The 22,425-nt window shown below is 42.9% G+C and overlaps 2 protein-coding genes across 11 annotated transcripts in view; one reads left to right on the forward strand and one right to left on the reverse strand.

Moving 5' to 3' along the window:
* LOC144989030 (NLR family CARD domain-containing protein 3-like) overlaps positions 1-6,569 on the reverse strand; it is a 46,004-nt gene extending 39,435 nt beyond the window's left edge. For 2 of the 8 annotated variants that reach the window (XM_078940707.1, XM_078940714.1), the window contains exon 1: positions 6,372-6,569. The gene's annotated coding sequence lies outside the window, so the exon portion shown is untranslated. Of the gene's footprint in view, positions 1-3,171; positions 3,734-6,371 lie in introns of those variants that run through there. The other 6 variants (XM_078940726.1, XM_078940721.1, XM_078940740.1 and 3 more) reach the window with 4 other exon arrangements.
* LOC111948779 (uncharacterized) overlaps positions 1-22,425 on the forward strand; it is a 360,906-nt gene that overhangs the window by 332,310 nt on the left and 6,171 nt on the right. For 2 of the 3 annotated variants that reach the window (XM_078941108.1, XM_078941112.1), the window contains one exon: positions 19,870-20,034. In XM_078941108.1, the coding sequence (XP_078797234.1) occupies positions 19,870-20,034 (165 nt within the window). Of the gene's footprint in view, positions 1-16,661; positions 17,176-17,499; positions 18,022-19,869; positions 20,035-22,425 lie in introns of those variants that run through there. The other variant, XM_078941104.1, reaches the window with a different exon arrangement.

The raw sequence follows: 22,425 nt of genomic DNA on the forward strand, positions 1-22,425 counted from the left end.
TCTTATCTATTATTTCACAGACTTTGGAACGGCCTAAAACCTGTGAATTAACGTCCTGCAGCTGCACTCCTGTCTATTAGACGCAAATGTGAGAGAAGAAAAAAGGGAAATGGGGGCAGCAGAGAGGAGAGCAGCCTCGAATATGCAACACCTGGATCATCACTGCTGTTGGATCACTCGGCAGTTCATGTTAATAATGTCATTATTTACCAACTATTGTAGATGTTTTTATTATTTAGTTGGTGTCAGTATTTGACATAAAGGCAGCAGGAAATGCAGGAAAACAGCTGCACTTTATGACATCATAGATAAACTATAGAGGAATTTTATGAATGGATTGAGGTTTTTAGAGGATTTCTACGGTTGGTGTTGCACTAAATAGAAAAATGCCAAATATTTTTTAGAGTAATCCAACTGATGAGTTCTATGATTTAGTTTGTAATGTATTATAGACCTAAAAATGACAGGTTTTAAAATAATGAAATCCTCTGATCTGTTTCACAAAGACACACAAAACAGAAACAAAGTTATTTCTAAAAATGATGCAGGAGTCCAGCTCTAAATGACAAAAGAGCTAAGAAAACAGAAAGACATGTTTTGTTATTTCTAATTATTAACATTTCCAGACTTTTGTTCTGCAGCATCTTCATATTTGTATAATTTTGACAGAATATATTTTATGGAGAGTAAAATTGAATTAATGTTCCCGTTTTCATTCATATTTATGTTCAAAACGTTCAGTTTTAAATATCTAAAAGTTTAGCTTTAGTGTTTTCAGTAAATGTTTATCTTGTTCTGCCTAAAACCTAAAGCGTGTTTTTAATTTAGGTCTCTGTGTGACTGAGTTTGACCCCCCTGGAATACGAGTCTAGAACATTCATGCATTTTTTGTGTAAAATGGACAAATAGTAGATAGAGAACACAAAAGGCTGTTGTCAAGTGTGTATGTGTGCAGGGGAGGTGTGTGTGGGTGGGGGGGTGGAGGTTTGGTAGGGTTACTTGCCCGGTGAGTAAGTTAGTGTGGAACCACCACTGCTGGTAGCTTTAGCCCAGTGGCGGTTTTAGATATGGGCGATGTGGGCGGTCGCCCAGGGCGGCACTTCATAGGGGGCGGCATTTGCCGTGCCCGATGAGCGCGTTACTCATATGCGTTACTCATATTGTGCTACGATATTCAAAGAGGAAGCTTGCAGCTTTTAATTTGAAATTGCTTCAGCTGCCGACACTTAACACTTTTACTTTGACACATCAGACTGTTAAGAATGTCTTCATCCTCTTTGCTCTTCACAGTTATGGTGCAAAAAAAAAATAAAAAAAAATAAAAAAATAAAAGATGAAATAACTCAGAGTGAAAAAACGTAAAACAGGCACATGAAAAGGAATTGGGCAGAACAAACATCCGTGCTCAACTCAATTTCGACAAAAGCAGGCAATGGGGATTATTTCCCACAATACTTTGCTCTGACACGGCAGACCCGATGCGCATGTGACCACCGCCCTCTGCTGCAAGACGCTTGCAGCCACACCTCTTTGCGGTAGTCTTTGGAACATAAGTCAAAAAACTCGAGAGGGGAGCGCAGCTCACCGGTGGCTGGCTGAATCACACTAACAGGTGATTGGGAGTCTTTTTCTATCTGACAATCAACTCTGAGCCACAGCTGCGCCTCCCGTCATAGAGACGGAGCCGCGTGTGTCAGAGGGAAGGGGGGGGGGGGGATGAGCGCAGACCATTTTTTTATGGATTGAGTTTTTTTGGAGGATTTCTGCTGTTGGTGTTACACAAATTTAGGGAAATGCCAAATATTTTTGGAGTAATCCCACTGATGAGTTCTATGATTTAGTCTTTAATGTTTTATAAGACTTAACATATTAATCACAATAAGTTTTTTTTTTTAGATCTAATCCCTCTGATATGTTTCACAAAGACACACACAGGACGTCACACATTAAGAAATTATTGTTAAAAATGAAGCAGGAGTCCAGCTCTAAAAAAAATGCTCTAAAAAATGATGAAAGAGCAAAAAAAATGGAATTATTTGATTTGTAATTTCTTATTAATATTTCCAGGCTTTCTTTGTTTTGTTCTGCAGCATGTTCATATTTGTATAATTTTGACAGAATATATTTATATGGGGAGCAACATATTATTTAAGGTTTAACTTGTGTTCCTGTTTTTATTCATATTTATGTTCAAAAAGTTCAGTTTAAAAGGTTTAAAAGTTTAGCTTTAGTGTGTTCAGTAAATGTTTATCTTCTTCGGCCCAAAACCTTAAGCGTGTTTTTAACTTAGGCCCCTGTGTGACTGAGTTTGACCCCCCTGTAATATGAGTCTAGAACATTCATGCATTTTTTGTGTAAAATAGCTAAATAGAAGATAGGGAACACAACATAGATGTTGTCAAATTTTGTAGGTGTGCGGGGGGGGGGGGGGGGGCTGTGGGGTTACTCGCCCAGGGAGTAAGTCAGTGTAGAACCGCCACTGCTTTAGCCTGAATGTTTCCACCTCTGTTTCTATCACTGCTAGAACCTTCCTGCTGTCTCTCAGCCATTACAGGAACTTTCCTTCATTCCTTCTACATTTTGCATTTTCTGTTTTGAGTCCTCAATTGTTTTTTCTCTGGCCTTCCCGTCTTTAGCGCTCTCATCAGATGACGACACGATTCAACTGACAATAAGCAACAGTGCGCTCCCGCGCGCGCGTCTCCATGGGAGACGCGCTGGAATGTCCTCTCTGTAAAGACCCGAGGGAGGGAGGGAGGAAGGAGCGGCTGCGATGCTCAATCGGTTACAATGTGCTTCTGTTACCGATCATTTCATGCAAATCTATGTTAACAAACAGCTGTGAAAATAAAAAATACGAACTATTAAATAACTTTCCCAACTTCGGTCTGGCCAACGCCCCATGCGACGCATTTGCTGCATTCTCACTTTTTGCGCCCCTGCAGCCTCATGTGCTGGATTTAAAAAAAACACATGAAGGACCTGATTCAACATCCACAGATCAAAGTGGATCAGAGTTTCTCTGAACCGTCTCAGCACGAATACATGGAAACTTTCAGAGATCATGTTTTCAGGAAGACCTGATTTTTTTTGTCTTCTGCTCTTTTCCTCACAGATCAACACAACAGCTTCATGATGAGAACAGAAAACAACTTTTACACAAAGACTCACCAAAGAAGAAAATGGAGAAACTCCAACATCTGTGTCTGCAGGACAAACTCAGCTGACTGACTTTGAGAGCAGAACTCCTCCCTCTGTGTGTGTGTTTGTGTGTGTGTGTGTGTGTGTGTGTGTGTGTGTGTGTGTGTGTGTGTGTGTGTGTGTGTGTGTGTGTATGGATGTGACCAATGAGTGACCCTGACAGACATCTACTCCGCCCGCTGCATCACTAGGGCTCATAACATCATCAAGGACAGTTCACACCCCGGCTCAGGCCTGTTCCACCTAATGCCCTCTGGGAGGCGCTACAGAGGCACCACAAGCAAAACCAACAGACTCAACAACAGCTTCTTTCCAAAAGCAATAACCATCCTCAATTCCCAAATGACAGATAACATCCATAATAGCTTTTGCACTTCTGACATGTTTACACACAGTTCTCGTACCCAATTTTGCTCTCTTCATTACAGTTTATATTTGCAGACTTGTACATATTGTTTGTTTGTTTGTTTGACTTTATTGTATTACGATGTTCTTTTCTTGCTGTTCCTGCACTGATGGCGATGCTTCAATCTCATAGTACAATCCACAATGACAATAAATCTAATCTAATCTAATATCGCTAGAGGAGGGGGGCCAAGATGGCGACGGCGACCGCATGTAAGAAACTTCTGTGAGCTCTCAAAACTTGGAATTTGGAATTTGACCCTTTGCCTTGAATCAAAAACACAGGATGTGTTGTGAAATATTAATTTCTTCAAAATTAATATTTTAAAATCTAAACTAACAATGAGGAAGAAATAAAAGAAAACCGCGGCTCTCTCAACCGCAGCAGCTCTTTGGAAAATATGGAAGTGGATGCTTCTAAGAAGAAACGACACATCAGAGAAACCCATTCCTATGGCTGTCACATGATGGATGATGAAGAATGCTCTTTAATGCCAAATACACCTAAACATCCCCAAGAAGGTGAGAGGTGAAAAGCTAAACAATCCTGATAACAGCTCTGCAGCTGAGCCGACTTTGAGCTTCAGTCCACCATCATCACAGCAGTCACTGACAAATGAATGAACCAGCAGACAAAACTGATGAAGCCGTGATTACAATACTGTCCAAATGAACAATCTGAAGCAGTTGCTTGAGTTTTGCCATCAGGAGGTCATGGACTTAAAAAAAACTGAGAGCCTGAAAAAGCCATTTAAAGAGCTGCAGAAGAAGGTTGGAAACCAAAATGAATGATGCAGAAGAAGAATCTACGTCTGTCTGCTGTCCCTGAAGGAAATCCAGAGGACGTCAAATCAAGAGTTCAAGACATTTTGTCGGCGCTCTGTGTGTTTCCAACAGACTTCATAATGTTTTATTCTATGGTAGTATCATAATTTGTCCAGACCAATCACTATCTGACATCGGACCAACGTACAACCAATCACATAACTTGATGTCAGCTTTAGTCCCAGAACCCCGAACGGAAGTTCCAGGCCGAACGGTTCTGGTTCCTACAGAAGCCATATTGAAAATGTGCAGCGGTTCCTGAACAAAACCAGGAAGTTCCTAAGTTACTTTTCTCTTGGTAGCAGAAGAAAGGAAGAAATGCCCCAGCCTTCTCCTCTGTTCCTCTCTGTTCTTCGCCCTCTTCATCATCAGCTGATCGTCTCTCTTTCTCTCTATCATCATCATCATCATCATCAAGTTTAAACCAGAATGAGCATCTAGGTTTTTGTGACTTTATTAGTTGATGATTCCTCCCTGAAGTCATCTCTGCTCTCTTTTCTATCACATGATCACCAACCTCATGTCTGTCTGCATCACCTCTAGTCTGAGTTCTTCTCCACTAAAACATATGGTGAGGCAACAATTGTTTCATGTTTTAAATTAATTAAACATCTAAACATTTTCTAAAATGAAGAATACTATTTAAAATGACAGACTTGGTCTGAACTGTCTTTGTCCTGAACGTCACCATCAGACCAGCCTGTTTCTGTCCTCCATCTGTCCTGATTCTCTTTTCTCATCTTTCTCTCCATCCTCACAGCTGTTTGACAGAAACTTTGTGTTAGGAAGATTTAAGAAGAATACAAAGACTAAACTACATGTAAAAATAGTTTTTTTTTATTTTAAATTACATTTCTGTTGGATATCAGTTAGTGGTGTAATAGAGTAGAATAGATTTCTTTATTGTTGTCAAACATCTCCAAATGTTCAACTAAAATCCAAACTGATATTAAAAGCAAAGAGTAAGCCCTGGCTGCAAGCAAAAGGCTGTAAACTAAACGGTCCCTCAAAAAACAATAATCATCCAAACTTTTAACAGAAAGAAACTAAAACTCCATCTAACCACCATCACACACACTTCTACCTTCTAGGAGCAGCTTTTATCATCATTTAGTGTTTCAGTTAAAGGATAAAAACTTTCAGGGTTTTGGTACATCTAGTTCAAGAAAGGATTTAAAACAAATTCAGAACATAGAATCCTCTTTATTTACTTCTGGATCAGTGATTCTGTAAATTCTGCTCAGTCCAGCTGCAAAACACTTTTGTGATTATTTTACCGGTAGTTTTAGCCTGAATCTTTCCAAGCCTGTTTCGTCACTGTTAGAACGTTCCTGCCGTCTCTCAACCATAAAAAAGTTGACTCTATTTATCCGACAATGGGGAAATAGGTTCTCCACATTTGACCCCTCCCCTGGGGGAGCAGTGAGCTGCAGACCGGGAACCATTACAGGAACTTTTCTTCAGTCCTTCTACATCTCTGGCATTTTCTGTTTTGAGCTCTAGATTGTTTTTTCTTTTGCCTTCCCATCTCTAGCGCGCTCTCAGATGACGACACGATTCAACGGAACATATTTAACAGCGCGTTCCCGCGCGCGCGTCTCCGCGAGAAACGCGCTGGAATGTCCTCTCTGTAAAGACCCGAGGGAGGGAGGGAGGAGCAGCATATATATATAAATTGTTCCATTTTTGTGGAATTGCCTCATATGCTGCTGCTCTGCGGGGAAACACGTCTTCACGCCGCCATCATGGTGTCTAACAGCGCACCTCATTCTAAAAACACATCTGGAGCCTGAAAGAACATGGAATCGGGCAGCAGATTCTGGAAGAAGTCGCCGTGTTTCCAGGAAGCCCTGATGAGTTTGTCTGCTACTCTTTACCTCACAGATCAACACAACAGCTTCATGATGAGAACAGAAAACAACTTTTACACAAAGACTCACCAAAGAAGAAGAAAATGGAGGAAACTCCAACATCTGTGTCTGCTGGATAAACTCAGCTGACTGATCGAGAGCAGAACTCCTCCCTCTGTGTGTGTGTGTGTGTGTGTGTGTGTGTGTGCGTGTGTGTGTGTGTGTGTGCATGTATGGGTATGAGATTTGATATTCAACAGACATTCAGCGCGGATCTCCACTGAGGTCTCTTAGGGACCGTCAACAAATTAACGATTGCATGAGATGGAGAAGATTTTAACTTTGCAAAAATAAATAAATTACTATAAAGCATTTACTCATTTTGTGTTTTAACAATCTATTTCTTTTGCAACGTTTTAATAGGAAAGGTTGTGCAATCATAGATGCTAAATATTTTATAAGAAAACTGTTTCAAGGAAAGATTTTGTTTTTTTAATAGCTTCCTAATCATGTGATGTTATGATTGCAAATATATAAAAAAAAATATGGCTCCACTACGCAACATACACACATTTTATAAAGAAATTATGTTATATTTTTATAAAAAAAAACGTGCAATTAGCAAATTAATTCTGTTCAGTTCTTTCAATAACTTCCAAACCACATGACCCAAAAACATGAAACCTATGCCAAATTGTTCTTCTGACAAACCTACATCAGAAACACCAATTTGTTTAAGACTTAAAGATTATACAAATCTTACGTTACTTTTTGTATTAATATTACAGCTGTTCACATATTAAATTTAATCGTTTCTTCAATAGCTCCCAAACCACCTGACCCAAAAATGTAAAACCTATGCCGAATTTTTGAAGTGACATCACAACATCAGACACACCTCTATGTTTTGTAATCAAAGATGTTATATTTTTTATATGAATTAATATATGGACATTCCATAGGTTCGCATATAAGAGTTAGTCAATTTTTTCAATAGCTCCCACACTGTGAGACCCAAAGATATGAAACATATGCCGAATTCTTGTATGGACATCCCAACATCAGACACACCGCTTTGTTTTGTAATCAAAGATGTTAATTTTTAAAAAAAATGTATTATTATATGGAAATTCCATAGGTGTGCATCTGGAAGTTGGTCAATTTTTTCAATAGCTTCCAAAGCACATGACCCAAAGATATGAAACCTATGCCGAATCGTGTACTTATATCTCAACATCAGACACACCTCTTTGGTTTTGTAATCAAATATGTGAAATATTTTATATGAATTATTATATGGAAATTCCATAGTTTTGCATATGAAAGTTGGTCATTATTTTCAATAGCTCCCAAACTGTACAATCCAAAGATATGAAACCTATGCCGAATTCTTGTACTGACATCCCAACATCAGACACACCACTTTGCTTTGTAATCAAAGATGTAATATATTTTATATGAATTATTATATCAAAATTCCAAAGATTTGCACATTTAAGTTGGTCATTGTTTTCAATAGCTCTCAAACCAACTGACCCAAAGATTTGAAACCTAAAAAACCTTGTTTTGTAATCAAAGATGTTGAATATTTTATATTTAATATCATATGGAAGTTCAATAGGTTTGCATATGAAAGTTGGTCATTTTTTTTTAATAGCTCCGAAGGCGTGCGAAGCAAAGATATGAAACCTATGCCAAATTGTTGTACGGACATCCCAACTTCAGACAAACCTCTTTGATTTTTGTTCAAAGATCTGCAATATTTTATATGAATTATAATATGGAAATTCCATAGGTTATAAATAGAATATACAACATATTTGATAACAAAACAAAGAGGTATGTCTGATGTACACATGCAAACCAATGAAATTTTGATTTAAAATTCATATAAAATATTTCACATCTTTGATTACAAAACAAAGAGGTGTGTCTAATGTCGTCTGACTGATGTCAGCAGTACAGTCACTGAGTCAAAAATGTATAAATCTATATTACTATAAAAGTCTAGTCCTAGTCTACTTCATATAGGTTTAACACAATAAAGTTTACATTTATGTCAACAGCAAATTATCCGTACATCATCCAGCATGTTGGTAATAGCCCTGCAGCATCATGCATGAAAACGTGTGTTCTATTAATAAAGCTCCTGCAGCATTAAAAGAAAATAATTATAGTACTTACCTGTGAAATGATATACCTTCCTCCTTCGTGGACTACTTTCTCTGATTTTGGCTGTTGAAACCCAAACAATGAACTGGCATTTTGCAGAAAATGTGTTCACATGCACTCCAGCAGTGACTTGACCTCACCAAGATGGCGGTGCTCTCCTCCCAGGAATCACGTGATGTCTCCTCTAGTGATAGAACTATTTGGGTCTGACTCTCCCCTAAGGAGTGATATTCATGCCACTACGTGGCACACAAAACTTTCTAAGTTGCAAATGAAAATATTAAATATTTGCTATTCAAATAGTTTTTGTTGTGCTTTCAATTTCTTATTTTTTTTGTTTTGCTTTCAAAAACTTTTTTTGCGTTTGCAAACCACGTGTTTTTGAATGCGTCAAATCTTGCTTTTTTTCCCCCCCTATCTTTGATTTTGCTGAATACGGAGGCTCAGAAACCAAACCAGATCTTTTTACCCTCAATTTTGGATAAAGACATTTTCATTTTTTTTTAAATCATTTTAATGATAATTCATACTTTTTTTTTTTTTTTAGAATGGATTCAATTTTATTTAGTCAGATTTGTGAATTTATGGCTGAGGGTCTCCTGAAACTGTAAAGTTTATCAACTGACATTAAATCAACAGGCCTGTGTGAGATCTATGTGACCAGTACGATCAGCATCATCAACTGACTCAGAAAAACACATTGATTAAGATGATCGTGTCTGTAAGAACCACAAGTGATAAATTGATGGAAAATCCACTTTTTTTTCTTCAAATTGGCAGCTTTCTGTTGATTTCTATCTCCATAGCAACCATTTTATGTTTTTATCACCTGGGGATAATGAACAGATGGACGTCAGTTTTCCTGGTAGTGATGACATCACATTCAGAGGGGTCACGTTCTGGTGGAGCGTCTCTGCAGTCCACACTTCTTCTGTCTCATGATGGTTTGGATCCCTGCAGCTGATGAAGACTCTGGGATGTCAAAGTCAACCTCCAGTGGTGTTTGATGCAGATGTTTGACATTCCTGATCACTTTAGATAAGGGTTTCATGTGCGGGTGGCTCGAGAGCCGGTAGGACCCAAATGCAGAGACGGGAGCCAACGGGTTCAGGACTAAAGGGTTTAATGACCAACAAACAAAAGGCGCTGCAGAGCAGGATGACAAAAAAAAAAAAACTCACTGTGGCGTGGCGAGGGACATGAAACGAGGACGCTAGACAGGAATGACGTAAAACACACGACCAGAAGTTAATGGACCAGCACAAGAGGAAGGCAGAGACAAGACTTATATACAGACAGGGAAGACAAGACACAGGTGAACACGATCAGGGCAGATGGGGACCAAAGGAAGTAAGACTCAAGACATGACAAGACAGGAACCCTTTCAAAACAAAACAGGAAACAGAACCAAACAAGACAAAACAAGAACTAAAGCAAAAACCAAGACAAAACAAACTCAAACCATGACAAAGGGGTCACCAACTTTTTTGAGACTGAGGGCTAATTCATGTGCATTAAGTGGTATTAAGGGCGCAACAGGACCTGTTTGCTAAAAACCTCCTTGCCCCCCCCCCCCCCCCCCCACACACACACACACATTTGCATGCCCACATGCATGAATACTTTAGACTCGTACTACAGAGGGGGTCAAACTCAGTTGCAGAGGAGGCCTAAATCCAAAACACACTTTAGGTTGCGGGCAGCAGAAGCGCCGATTCACAAGTTTCCGGCCGTTCCATACTCTGCCATATATTTCACGATAGCAGAACTAAAGTGCATTAATTACTTATAGCTAGCACTGAATCACCATCCTCTACTATCCAGGCAAGAACCGCTACGCCAGAGTCTTCATTTACTATCCTCTTACTTAGTAGTAACCACATTGGACATCTCCCAATCTGCTACCTGTGCCCCATGCAAAGCACAACCCCGGTTTGTTGAGAAGGACACCCACATTAATTAGCGCAGTTGTCCCCAACCTTTTTGTCACCGCGGACCGGTACAACGCAAGACACGTTTACCGCGGACCGGTGGGGGGGGGGGGGGGGGGGGGGGATTTGAGGTGCAACGCAAGGCACGTTTACCGCTGCCTATTAAAGGCAGATTTCCCTTTTTTAGCGGGTGCAGGTTCCTCTTCTGTCCCATCATTGGACCGTTTCCCCTTGTCAAAGCAACTTTCTAAAGAAGTTTGTTTTTGCTCATCATGTATCACGTGATGTTTGGTGTCGCGACTTTGACGTGTGTTAAGTGTGACGGATGTAACAGAAAGAATCCGGTCACTTTTCAAAATAAAACGTTTTTTTTGAGAAAAAAAAACAATAAAATGGAAATTATTTTTTATTTTTTTATGCGTCCCGGTGCCAAAATTTCCCGCGGACCGGTACCGGTGGTTGGGGACCACTGAATTAGCGGATAATCATATTTGTCCATCTGTTTTGAACACACCCACCACCAGCCAAACAGCATTACCTTCACTTCTGCTCACAGCTCCCTCACTTATGGTGAGCATTTAACACACCCAAGATTCCCACTTCCCATGAGTCTTAGAAGCTGAAGGCGGGGCTAACCCCCAGATCGCCACATTATATTGATTTACTACTGGTTATGATCAATGCTATTTTCTGAGCATTCCCGTTAAATGATATTTACCCTTCAAATTTTTTTTTACATTCTTGCTATAAATGGGACAGTAATCTTTGTGTCTTTTGTGAAAATGATGTAGAAATTGTGAAACATCTTTTCTTTGAATGTTTTCATGTAAAATAGTTTTGGTCTTCTTTTCATAATTAGTTCAAATCCAAAAATATCTGCATTAACCCTTTAAATTGAAATAAAATTAAAATTCGATTACAATTAATTGACAAATATTTGGAATTTCTGATTAATGTACTGCTTATAATTTCAAAACATTTTATTCATACTTGTGAATTCTTAAAGGTGAAACCTCGAATTAATAGATTACTCAACCTTGACAACCTATTCTCTAAATCTTTACATTACATTAATCATAAGAATGTCCAGACATTGTGTAATTTATTTGATCTATTTAAACTTTTGTAATAGACACTTCTTTTTATGGATTATTTTTTTAAGTTATATTTGCTTTCATATTTTTTTGTCTACTTTTATCTCAGAATCGATATTGTTGTCATTGACAGACATGCTGTGGTTTTTTGGTGAATATTTGCTTCAATTAAAAAAAACAAATTGGGTGCTCATGCGCCCGCAGGCACAGGGTTGGTGACCCCTGTTCTAGTGGGTCTAGATGACCAAACTCCCAACATTAAAGTGCCTAGGATAGCACAAGGGTTAAACAATGTCTTTGTGTGTCTTGTCCTTTTGTTTTTAAATGTGATGATGTTTTGTTGGTTTGTAAAGCACTTTGAGTAGCTTGTGTTGTAAAAGTGCTTTAGAAATAAAGTTTTGATTTTGATTCCAACAGTCTGGTAAATGTCAGCCCATCCTGGGACAGCATCTTTCTCTGGCATCGTTCCCTGTTCCAGTCATGTAGAGCATCATCTAGTCCTGAGCCAAACTCACAGGAAACATCACTCTGCTTCAGTTCAATTCACTTGATATACTCCAATATCACAACTCAGTTGTCTCAACGAGCTTCACATTGCAAAGTAAGTCTTACAATTAACAGCCTACACGAACACCCGTTTGATAGATCAGCAGTGAAACAAACAAAAAAAATCAAACGAAAATTACAACAGAAATTCAAATGAACACATATTTGCAAAAGGAAAAGTGAAACATGTTCTGTAATATTGGCATGTTGTGCAATTCATCCTCATAGATAATGTAGTTAACAGAACGAAATTATGTACAAAACTGATATTCTCCTCAATGTTTCCGTCTGGCGGAGTAGAAATAGGTGCGGGCGTGCGGACGGACGGACATACGTACTAATTGTCCACTGGGGAAAGTTGTTTTCATAGTAAAACATTTTTTCATAAGCTATGGAATTATGGTATTCATGCATATGCCTTTAGTTTGTTTTATTTTTGATAAAACAATGTATGGCGTATGTCTCAACCATTCAGAAAGCAACAAGAAATTACATTTGCGCTGAACAATTTCCCATTTCCACGTCGATTATTACCGACATCTGTAGCTTGTCAGATGCAATAAATGGATGGAAATAGAATGCCCCATCACATGCGTAATGACGCACAATGGCTGATCTTGTGCACTTAGAAGATGTGGCAAATGGAAGAATTCTGAGTGTTTGATCATATCAGCTTGGAAAAAATGTCAGCCCAAAGTTCAAGTAACTTTGAAAGAATTCGGTCTCTCTGGTCTCCCATAGCTAACTCGATGACTTAGGGGGTGGGGGGCCTGGTCATCGCTGTTCCTTGACTTTCTGCCGTGGTTCGGGGTGGGGGTCGGGGCCACCGGTGCCTGGCGGGGGGTGGTGGGGGCTCCGTTGGTCGGGGGGTCGGGCCCGGTGCCTGGGTGGGGCGGGCGGGGGCGCTGCATGGTCCTCTGGGCTTGGGTGTGGGGGTGCGTGGTGGGGGGTGGGGTGATGGTCTGGCTTGGCTTGGGGGGTGGTCCCTTTGCCTGTGCTGGGGGGGGTTGGCGGGGGACCCTGCTGGGGGGGGGGGGTGGCGGGCCCAGCGGCGCTGGATGGGCTGCCCATCTGCACCTGGGGCTGGGATCGTCCCTTCCCTGGCTATGGGACGGGACGGGACAACTCTGACGGGCCCCCGGTCGGTCTGGGTGTCATCCGCTTTGGCTGCGGGGTCTGGGGGTCTTGTCGGCCCTGTCCTGTGGGTGGGCGTTCTGGGGGGGAGGGGGGGCCCACTATTGGTACGGGGCGGGGGGGTTGACGGGTCGGGGTCTCCGCTGAGGCAATCGGTGGTTGCCCCAGCCGGTTGGCTGCCTCGGTCCCGTCAAGGCCTGACTAGAGCTCTTCTAGGGTTGGCGTTTGGGGGTGGGCCCTGGTCTGCTCCAGGGGGGGCGACGCTTTCTGGCCCCTCTCTCTCTGTGTGGGGTGGGTGGTGCCGGGCCTGGGATGTCGGCGTCTCCGGGGGTGGGGCCCCTGGGCTGGGTGGGCCTGGCCCCTTTGCTGGGGGGGGGGGGGGACAGCTGTTTGACCACCGGGGGAGAGTCTACCAGCTGTCCCCAACTTACCCCCTTCCTCATATAACCTCATATTAGGGTGAGGGGGTGGGGGGTTTAGCCTGCAATTCGCCTTGGGGGGGGGGGGGGGGGGGGGCTACTTGGCTCTTTCGGTTTTATTTGCACCTTAGACATGTAGGGTCCTTGATAGGGGGGGTGCTTGGACATCACTGCCAGCAAGCAGCAGATGTCCTCCTGGCACACACCCCTCCCCCTTCAATATATACATTCCAACATAAACACACACACATGCACACACACACCCTCTCAAACACACATACACACACACACATTTTGCAAGGAAGGTGGGACCTAGGACCATCTGTCCCCTACCCCTTCCCTGGTGGGGGGTGCGGGCCCCTTGGCGACGGCTGCCGTGTCCCCTGGGTGCCGGCTTCCTGGGCCCGGCGGTGCTCTCTCCGCGCGGTGGGGGGGTTCACATTACACCTGGGCCGGGGGTGTTCGTGTCCCTAGGGGGTGGGTCCTGGTCCTTGCCCCTAAGCGCTGGGCCCCGCCAAATTTCCAACTGTGGCCGAGCCTGGTCGGGCCATATTTACAACACCCCTTGTGGGCCCCCTTTTTTCCCCGGGGTTCCCCCCTCCTGGGCGGGGGCGGCGGGCCCCTGCCTTGCTCCTCCCTGGACCAACCGTGGGCCGGGTGGGTGGCTGCCTGGAGTGCGGAGCGGGTCTCCCTTGGGGGGTCCTGGCTCGTACCTGGGGTTGGGGCGGGGGGATGCCCGGAACTCCTGGGTGGTGATGGGGTGCTCGTCTGGGGCTGTGGGCGTCCTTCTCCTGTGGGGCCCTGCGTTGGGCTCTCCCGGCGCGGCGGGGGGGCTGCTCTCCTGGTTGGGCTGGCGCTCTCTTTCCCTCCGCGCCTCCCTGCTCTCTGGCTCTGGGGGCCTCGCGGCGGTCCTGCTGGCCCTGGCCTGGGTGGCGGTCTTGGTCGCCCGGGGGGCGGTTGTTCCCTGCCCGTTCCCGTGTGGCGTTGGGGGGGTTCCGGCTGCCGCTGCTGCTGCGGCGGGGGTCTGGGTGTGGGGGTGGCTGGGCGTTCCTCTTCCTTCTTTTCACATTCCAACATCCATTTTAGAAGAACATAGAATTCGGAGTGAACGCATCTTTAGATAGCAAGAAGACTTGCTGGCAAACGAGGATGAGTGGCTTATGAGCTGGTTCCCACTTCTTCGAGCCGTCCTGTTGGACCTCTGCGGGTTTTCACTCGGAGGAACCACGCGTGTCACCCGGTGCATGCATCTGGCGCTCTGGTGTCGTCGCCCCCCCCCCCCCCCCCCCCCCCCCCCCCATGGAGCGCTAGACGTTTTTTATGCCTCGACTTTGATGTCCGACCATTTCTTTTTTATTTCGGCCCACGGTCCGAGGTTGTGAGGCTACAGCATTACGGCGTCTGCCCCCGTTTGCCACTCACGTGCCATTTTGGCATTAGTGATGCCCACACTGTGCCCTCCAAACAACATTCTTCTTTTCTTTTCCACCTTGCCAACGATAACTTCTACTTCACATTGAGTGAAGTTACGTTTTTTTGATTTCCTCTCTGTGTTTGCCATGGTTTCGCAATCAATGAATGTTCATTTGTGGGCGTTTCACAGACTATTTATGGGCAAATATGGGCGTGTCATGAAGCCGCAAAAGCTGCGCTGCATTTAGAATTGGTTGTGATTTATTAAGGAAAAGATGCGTAGGATGTGCGTGCGCACGGTTTTATAAATCCAAATATTTCTGTGCGTACGCACGTCTTATGTTTCATCCGTACGCCACTTCTGACGCAAATTCTACGCAAAGTTTTATAAATGAGGACCCAGAGCTCTTGTCTGATATTATAACCATAACTTACAGTATTTTATTAGGACTTCAGAGTCAGAGAAACTTTCCGTTTATTCAACGTTTAATCATGTCTGTTCTTCTGAGCCGTGATAATCCATGTAGATGCAGAAATTCTACAGACACTGCAGAACTACCCTTGTCTGCTGGTTTCCTGTAAGTCAGGAGGTTTGGGGGAAACAGGTTTTCCTGTTCCAAGGTGCCGTTGGCTGTTATGCACCTACTAGCTATGTGAAATCTCTGCCTTTGACCCCTCCCCTGGGGAGTGGTGAGCTGCAGACACAGCCACGCCCATTTGGTGGTTTACGAAACCCATCCAGCCCCTTCATGCTGAGTGCCAAGACCGGTTGTGTCATCGGATTTGCATCATTTGGAATTTAAAAAAATAATATCTGTTCTACATCGAAACAGAAATATTTAATAATTTTATGAACGGTTCCTCTATTTTTATTTTCTGCTTTTCATTCAATTTAACTTTTTCATATAAATAAATAAAATGAAAACATTGACAGCACCCGTGGCCGACTGCTGACTGTAATTGTGACTAAAAGTGGATAATATTGTAACTACCTGGGGGTTAGCCCCACCTTCAGCCCCTGAGATTGACGGGAAGTGAGGAATCCTGGGTGTAAACCTTGAGAGAGAGGGTTGTGAGTTCAAGTGACGTCCATGCTGTTTGTGTATTAAAGTAAAGAGGCTTTGATGCTGAAAAGTAAACTTGTTTGTCTTGCTATTATTTCTCCTTGAGACTGTCCAGGTCGTGCAGTGTGTGGACCACGGGCAGCTCTCCAATGAAGCAGCTTTATTAGCAGTTTGCCTTTTGCTTCCCCACTTGTGATGTTCCGGCTGGGTCGTTTCAATATTTTTTTCCAAAAACGTGAAAGGACATGACGTCACGTTTCCTACCACTGGTTTATGTCATCATTTTCATATCATTTCATATTTCAGTTTATGAGAACTGGAATTGTCCAGAAAATATGTAACTCTTTTTCGTTCGGTTAAATATACACAAGAAAACCTGCTGCAGACGACAAAATTCCGGCTAATGAATCATTAGCCGGAACCGGAAGTTCGTGTCCTGTTCTCCCTTCTCCATTTTGGTCGAAAAATACTTTTTTTTGTCGAAATAAACAAGTCACACCGAACTATCGTTGATTTAAAAAAAATCGTGTATACCTTTATTTGCCAGTACAGTAAAGTTTAAAAAATCGTTGTTTTGTCCCCCGCCATTGACATGATAATATGAGCGACAGGCAACACTCCAGACCAGCTGGTGGCGCTAAAGCAACATGACGCTGTTAGCCAAACAAAGAAGAAGAACAGCACGAGGCGCTAGCAGCGTTAGCTTGTGTTTAGAGGACGGTGGTGTTTAGTTGGGACGTTTGTGAGGTTTTTGGACAGAAAGGACGATACGTGGTTCGTGTGGGAACTCTCAGCATTTTCCAAATTGTTGTAAATGAGTGAAGAAGTGTTGAACAGAAAGACAACGTGGATTGCTGTGATTGTGAGACTAGTAGATGATCAATCGGAGCTGCAGTGAAGAGGACGGCGGTGTTTGTGGGAGTTGGAGCTGAAGATCGGAGCAGGAACCATGTCTTCCCTTCAGTCTCTGAGAGAGTTGATCAGCGAGCGACTAGCTGCTGCTGCTGAAGAAATCTGCAGACTCTGTGAAGGAACCATCGTCCAGTACGAGGAGGAGCTCTGTCGTCAGCGCAGACTGCTGGATGTCATCTGGAAACCACAGCTGCAGCTCCACCACATTGGTATGTCACCTTCATCAGAGAAACAGAGAAGCTCTTTGAGCTTCATGCTTTTCTTTTTTTTTTTCTGTTTCACTTGTGTACTAATTCTGCTATACAAATAAAATTGTCTTGTCTTACTCTCACAAGTACAAGTCACTAAAAAGTTAAGTAAATGTAAAGCGTTACTACCCACCTCTGCATTTATATTTGTTTCAATGAGTCTCTTGTGGTCCTCCAGACTCCTCAGACATTTTCTCCAATGATCACAGAGTTTATTGATGCTTAAAAAAAAGAAAAGTCCTGGAAACGTATAAAAGGCTCCTTGTTGTGTTTGTGTCCCTGCAGGCCTCCCCCAGCATTGGATGACTGAAGAGGAAGATATCTGCAACCAGCAGAGGAACTTCAGAGTGGAACAGGAGGAACCAGAACCTCCACAGATTCAAGAGGAACAGGAGGAACCAGAACCTCCACAGATTAAAGAGGAACAGGAGGAACCAGAACCTCCACAGATTCAAGAGGAACAGGAGGAACCAGAACCTCCACAGATTAAAGAGGAACCAGAACCTCCACAGATGAAAGAGGAACCAGGGGAACTCTGCATTAGTCAGGATGAAGATCAGCTTGATCTGAAGCAGGAGACTGATACCTTGATGGAGATTCCTACTTATGAGGAAGATGAGAACAATGAAGCAGATCGAAACAATCAACAGAGTTTTAATGTAACTGATAGTCAGGATGAAGAAGGAAACCAACATGAAGAATCAACATCAACTACAGATGAAGAGACAGACCCACAGAACAGAGATCAGAGGAAGAGGAGGGACAGAAGTCATGTCCAAAGTGTGGACAGCTCTCACATGTCAGCAGGTCAGTGTGACTCTGATCTTCATCTCCACACTATCGGTATGTTCACTTCAACAACGGTTCTATCTTGAGCTTCAAGCGCTCCAAACATGCAGTCCATCAACAGCGTGTCCTGGAAGAGTCTCTTCTGTCCCTTCCAGTTGAAAAGACAGAAGACATTGTTAGTCAGTGCAGCCCACAACATTCTTCAAATCAGATGATCTTAGTTAGTCCCTCCAGCTAACGACAAACAGGAAACCTTAACAGATCAAAGAGAAAATTGTTAGCAGATAAAAAAGTCCAATCTGTTTTGTCGTCTGTGGTTCTAAGTTTGTAGTTCAGTTCTTTTCAGCAGATTTCTCTGTCAAACCCAAAATCCATCTAAACCTCTTTGATGTCTCCATGTCTCCAATTCCAGACATTCAGACAGATTCTATTTCCAAAACTACATTTCAAGCTAAAACCCAAAGACAGGGTCCTGCTCATGGATCTGCAGACAGAAAAGATTCAAACCTGAACACATCAGTGAAAAACTGCTTAGTGTCAGAATTGTTCTCCATCTTTTCTGGACTGATTCTTCCTCCATGCAGCTTCATCTTCATCAAACTGCTCCTCATTGGTGGGTGGAAACACAACAGGGAGGTTTTTCTGAGTCCAGTTCAGCTCCATGAATGTTCAGGCTGTTTAATGTCAGTGATTTCAGTTCTGCTGAGATTTGCTTCACTTCCAGAAGAACCTCAGCAGCATCAGGATCATTTTGTTGATGGTTTGTCTGTGGAATGACATTTCATACTCATAGCTTCAGTGGAGATCAAGAGTCTGGAACCTTTAACACTAAAAGAACCATTTGATTCAGTTTCTTCCAGACCAAAACCCAACAAGAGCCACAAAGTTCCACCTCACTGTTTAACAAAATACTTTTTATTTCTGTTTTTCTGGTTGTTGTTGGCCTCCCGTCAGGCCTTTGGAGATTCAGATGGTTCAGGACGTCCAAAAATGAAATGTGCAGAAATGAAAAGACACACAAGAGTCTGCATGAATTTTCCAACCTTTTCCAAAAGGGGAGATGTGGAGAAACACGACCTGTTAGGCTCTGTGGCTGTCCTCTCTCTCTGTCCTCAAGGCAAAAAGGCTTCTTTATTATTCAGTAAGGGAAGATATAAACATACTAGATACGTCATTAGAATGGAGTGTTTTTGTCTAGTCTGCATTGCTGGTGTCGTGGCTCCATAAAAACTCCAGTACAGAAAGAAAACGGAGACCAAAAGTCCAAAACTATCTATCTGCTACTCATGTGGGTCAAACTCACTCTCTGAGCATCTGATTGACATCAGAGCAAATGTTAGAACGCCAATCCCATTTGATTTGGTCTGTGCACAGATCTTGCCCAATTTCGTCTGAATGTTTGATTTATTCTCTCCACCTTTCCTTGTGACTGTGGGTGTTTTACCGTTTCAAGTGAATGTTTCAGGCCTAACAGGGCTCCAACCTTCTGCAGGTCCTGGTTTCTGAAATGGATTCCACTGTCGGACCGGTCTTTTATGGGAAAATCATGTAATGAATGTAATGGTTAATAGACATTTTATTACTGATTTTAGACATTCTATTACTGATTTGCTGTCTCTCTTCTTGGGGGAGCACGCCTCTGCCCACCCAGTAAATGCATCCAAGCACACCAACACGAAACTGTAACCTCTGATGAAGGTCTCCATGTCTGTAATATCAATTATGATCTCTCGCCCTGTTGCTGGTTCCACTGGATATCTCTCTGGTTTTCCTGGTGACCCCCCCCTTTTGTAATCTTACCACCTCATTGAAGCATGGCTCTGGCTCCCACTCTGTTTCTGAACATCTCTGCTTCTTCTGCTTCAGCTAATCCGACTAGCAGGCTAGCTGCTGCTGCTGCTGCTGCTGCTGCTGCTGAAGAAGTATGCAGACTCAGTGAAGGAACCATCGTCCAGAGCGAGGAGGAGCTCTGTCGTCAGCGCAGACTGCTGGATGTCATCTGGAAACCACAGCTTCTGCTCCACCGCATAGGTATGTTAGCTTCATCAAAGAAACAGAGAAGCCCTTTGAGCTTCAGGTCCACGCCATTGCACGGACGGACAGACGGCAGTCAGCTGAGTCCGCGTATGGGTCACACGCAACGCTGCCTGGTTCACCGCAGCCCGCAGGCACCGAGATACGCAGAGCTGTGACGTGAGAAACCGCAGAAAAACGGCTTATGAGGAACAGCAGGAGTCACTCGAGCAGCAAAAGCTGCCTGTTTTCTGTCTATGGTTGGGGCCAAAATACAGCTAAACAGCTTTGGACGCAGCTCCTTCCAACCTGGAAGCCGCAGGTCTCAGGCTGATTCTGAACTGACAGTGAGAGAAAAGCTTCCATCCTGCAAAATATTGTGATAGTTCATTTGGCAATACTTGTATCGAGTCAAAATGCTGCCAGGACGATATTTCTTTATTATTTATGAGCATCCTTCAGCATCTGACTCTTTTTGTCCACTTCAACCTCCGACCGCTAGTTGGCAGCAGAGCACACGGAGCCTCTTTGAGCAGCACTACTCTGCACAAAACAACAGGAAGACTGCAGCCAGAGGCGACTAGTTTCGTTGTTATGAGACACGAACTACTTTGTTTTTACTTGGGAGAGATACCAAACTGAAACTCGGTGCCATGTTACTGCCAGAAACATATAAAACGTACACTGACCAAAAATATAAACGCAACACTTTTGTTATTGCTCCCATTTTTTATGGTATGAACTCAAAGATGTGAAACATTTTCCACATACACAAAATAACCAGTTCTCTGAAATACAGTTGCAGTGCTTAACATTATGATAATTAAATTAACTCAATTTTACAATGTTATTACAGTGGAATACATTAAAAATCAGGTAGAGATTTTTCAAAGTCATCTTGAAAAGTCATCAAAATATGTTTTGGTAAAATATCGGGATACGTATCGTATCGCGGGCGCGCGTATCGAGATACATATCGTATTGCCAGACTCTTGCCAATACACACCCCTACTTAGGAATTCAAATAAACAATAAGCAAAATAAAAAAAATAACACAATGGTCAGAACAATGAATAGAAATACAATAGTGCAAACTGTGGATGGAAAAGGTTCAGGTAATGGACTGTTAACTGGAGATGTAAGTGAAAAGTCTAAGGGGGAGGAGTTAAAATGTGTTTATGAGTCTGACTGCAGAGGGAAAGAAACTGTTCTTATGTCGTGAGGTTCTGGTCCTGATGGACCTTAGCTGTTTGCCTGAAGTGAGTGGTTCAAGTAATCCATGTCCAGAAGGGTCTGCTGCTATCCGACCTGCTCGCCCCAGGTTCTGGAGACGTATAGGTCCTGGAGAGATGGAAGGCTGCACCCAATCACCTTCTTAGCTGAGCGCACAATACGCTGCAGTCTGTTTATGTCCCTGGTTGTGGCTCCAGCGTACCACACAGTGATAGAGGATGTGATGATTGATTCTTCTATGATGGTCGTGTAGAACTGCACCATCATCTGGGCCGGCAGCCGGGCGTTCTTCAACCTCTGCAGGAAGTACAACCTCTGCTGGGCCTTTTTGAGCAGGGAGCTGATGGACGGCTCCCACTTAAGGTCCTGAGTGATGGTGGAGGAAACGAACAGAGTTCACTGTGGTGAAAGGAGAGTCTGTCAGGATGAGAGGGGGTGAGGGGGCTGTGACTTTCCTGAAGTCCAATTTACATTTTTTATTTTTTATTATTTTTTATTTGAAAAGGCTTAATTCAAGCGATCAAATAAGAATACACAAAAAACAACACAATCATCAGTTATACATTCATACAACGACGAATAAAACTTAGGATAATTAGACATATTAATAAATATTTTGCTTGAAAGGGAGTGGAAGGAAACGAATGTATATAATCCCACCCCGTTATACTATAACCATTTTATTGCATATTTTATCTTTACTCGTTTCCTAGCTTTTATCAGACAGAATTAAGAATCATAACGTATCAGTAAAGCACATGGCAAAGATGAATTACTTAATTATTATATAAAAATAACTATTTTAGAAATCAACATGGCAAATGCGGATCAGTTTTCAAAATATATGCAGATTATGCTACTTATAAAAGTCATTGATATGATTAAAAAAATACTATATCAGTAAAATAGACAAAACACTGTCTTTTGGGAGTTGAGCTCCAGGTTGCTGATGCTGCACCATGACACCAGCCGGTCCACCTCCTCCTGTAAGCAGACTCATCATCCTAAGAGATCAGCCCGATTAGGGTGGTGACATCCGCAAACTTGATCAGTATGACACAGTCATGGCTGGAGGTGCAACAGCTGGTGTACAGAGATTGATGATGATAATAATAATAACTAGAAGGGGGTGCATTTCCAGAAGAAAATTCAGGGTCGGATGCTATTAGCATATGC

This window comes from Oryzias latipes, chromosome 2 (assembly GCF_053564925.1).
Source record: "Oryzias latipes strain Hd-rR chromosome 2, Olatipes_Hd-rR_3.1".
NCBI classification, from domain to species: domain Eukaryota; kingdom Metazoa; phylum Chordata; class Actinopteri; order Beloniformes; family Adrianichthyidae; genus Oryzias; species Oryzias latipes.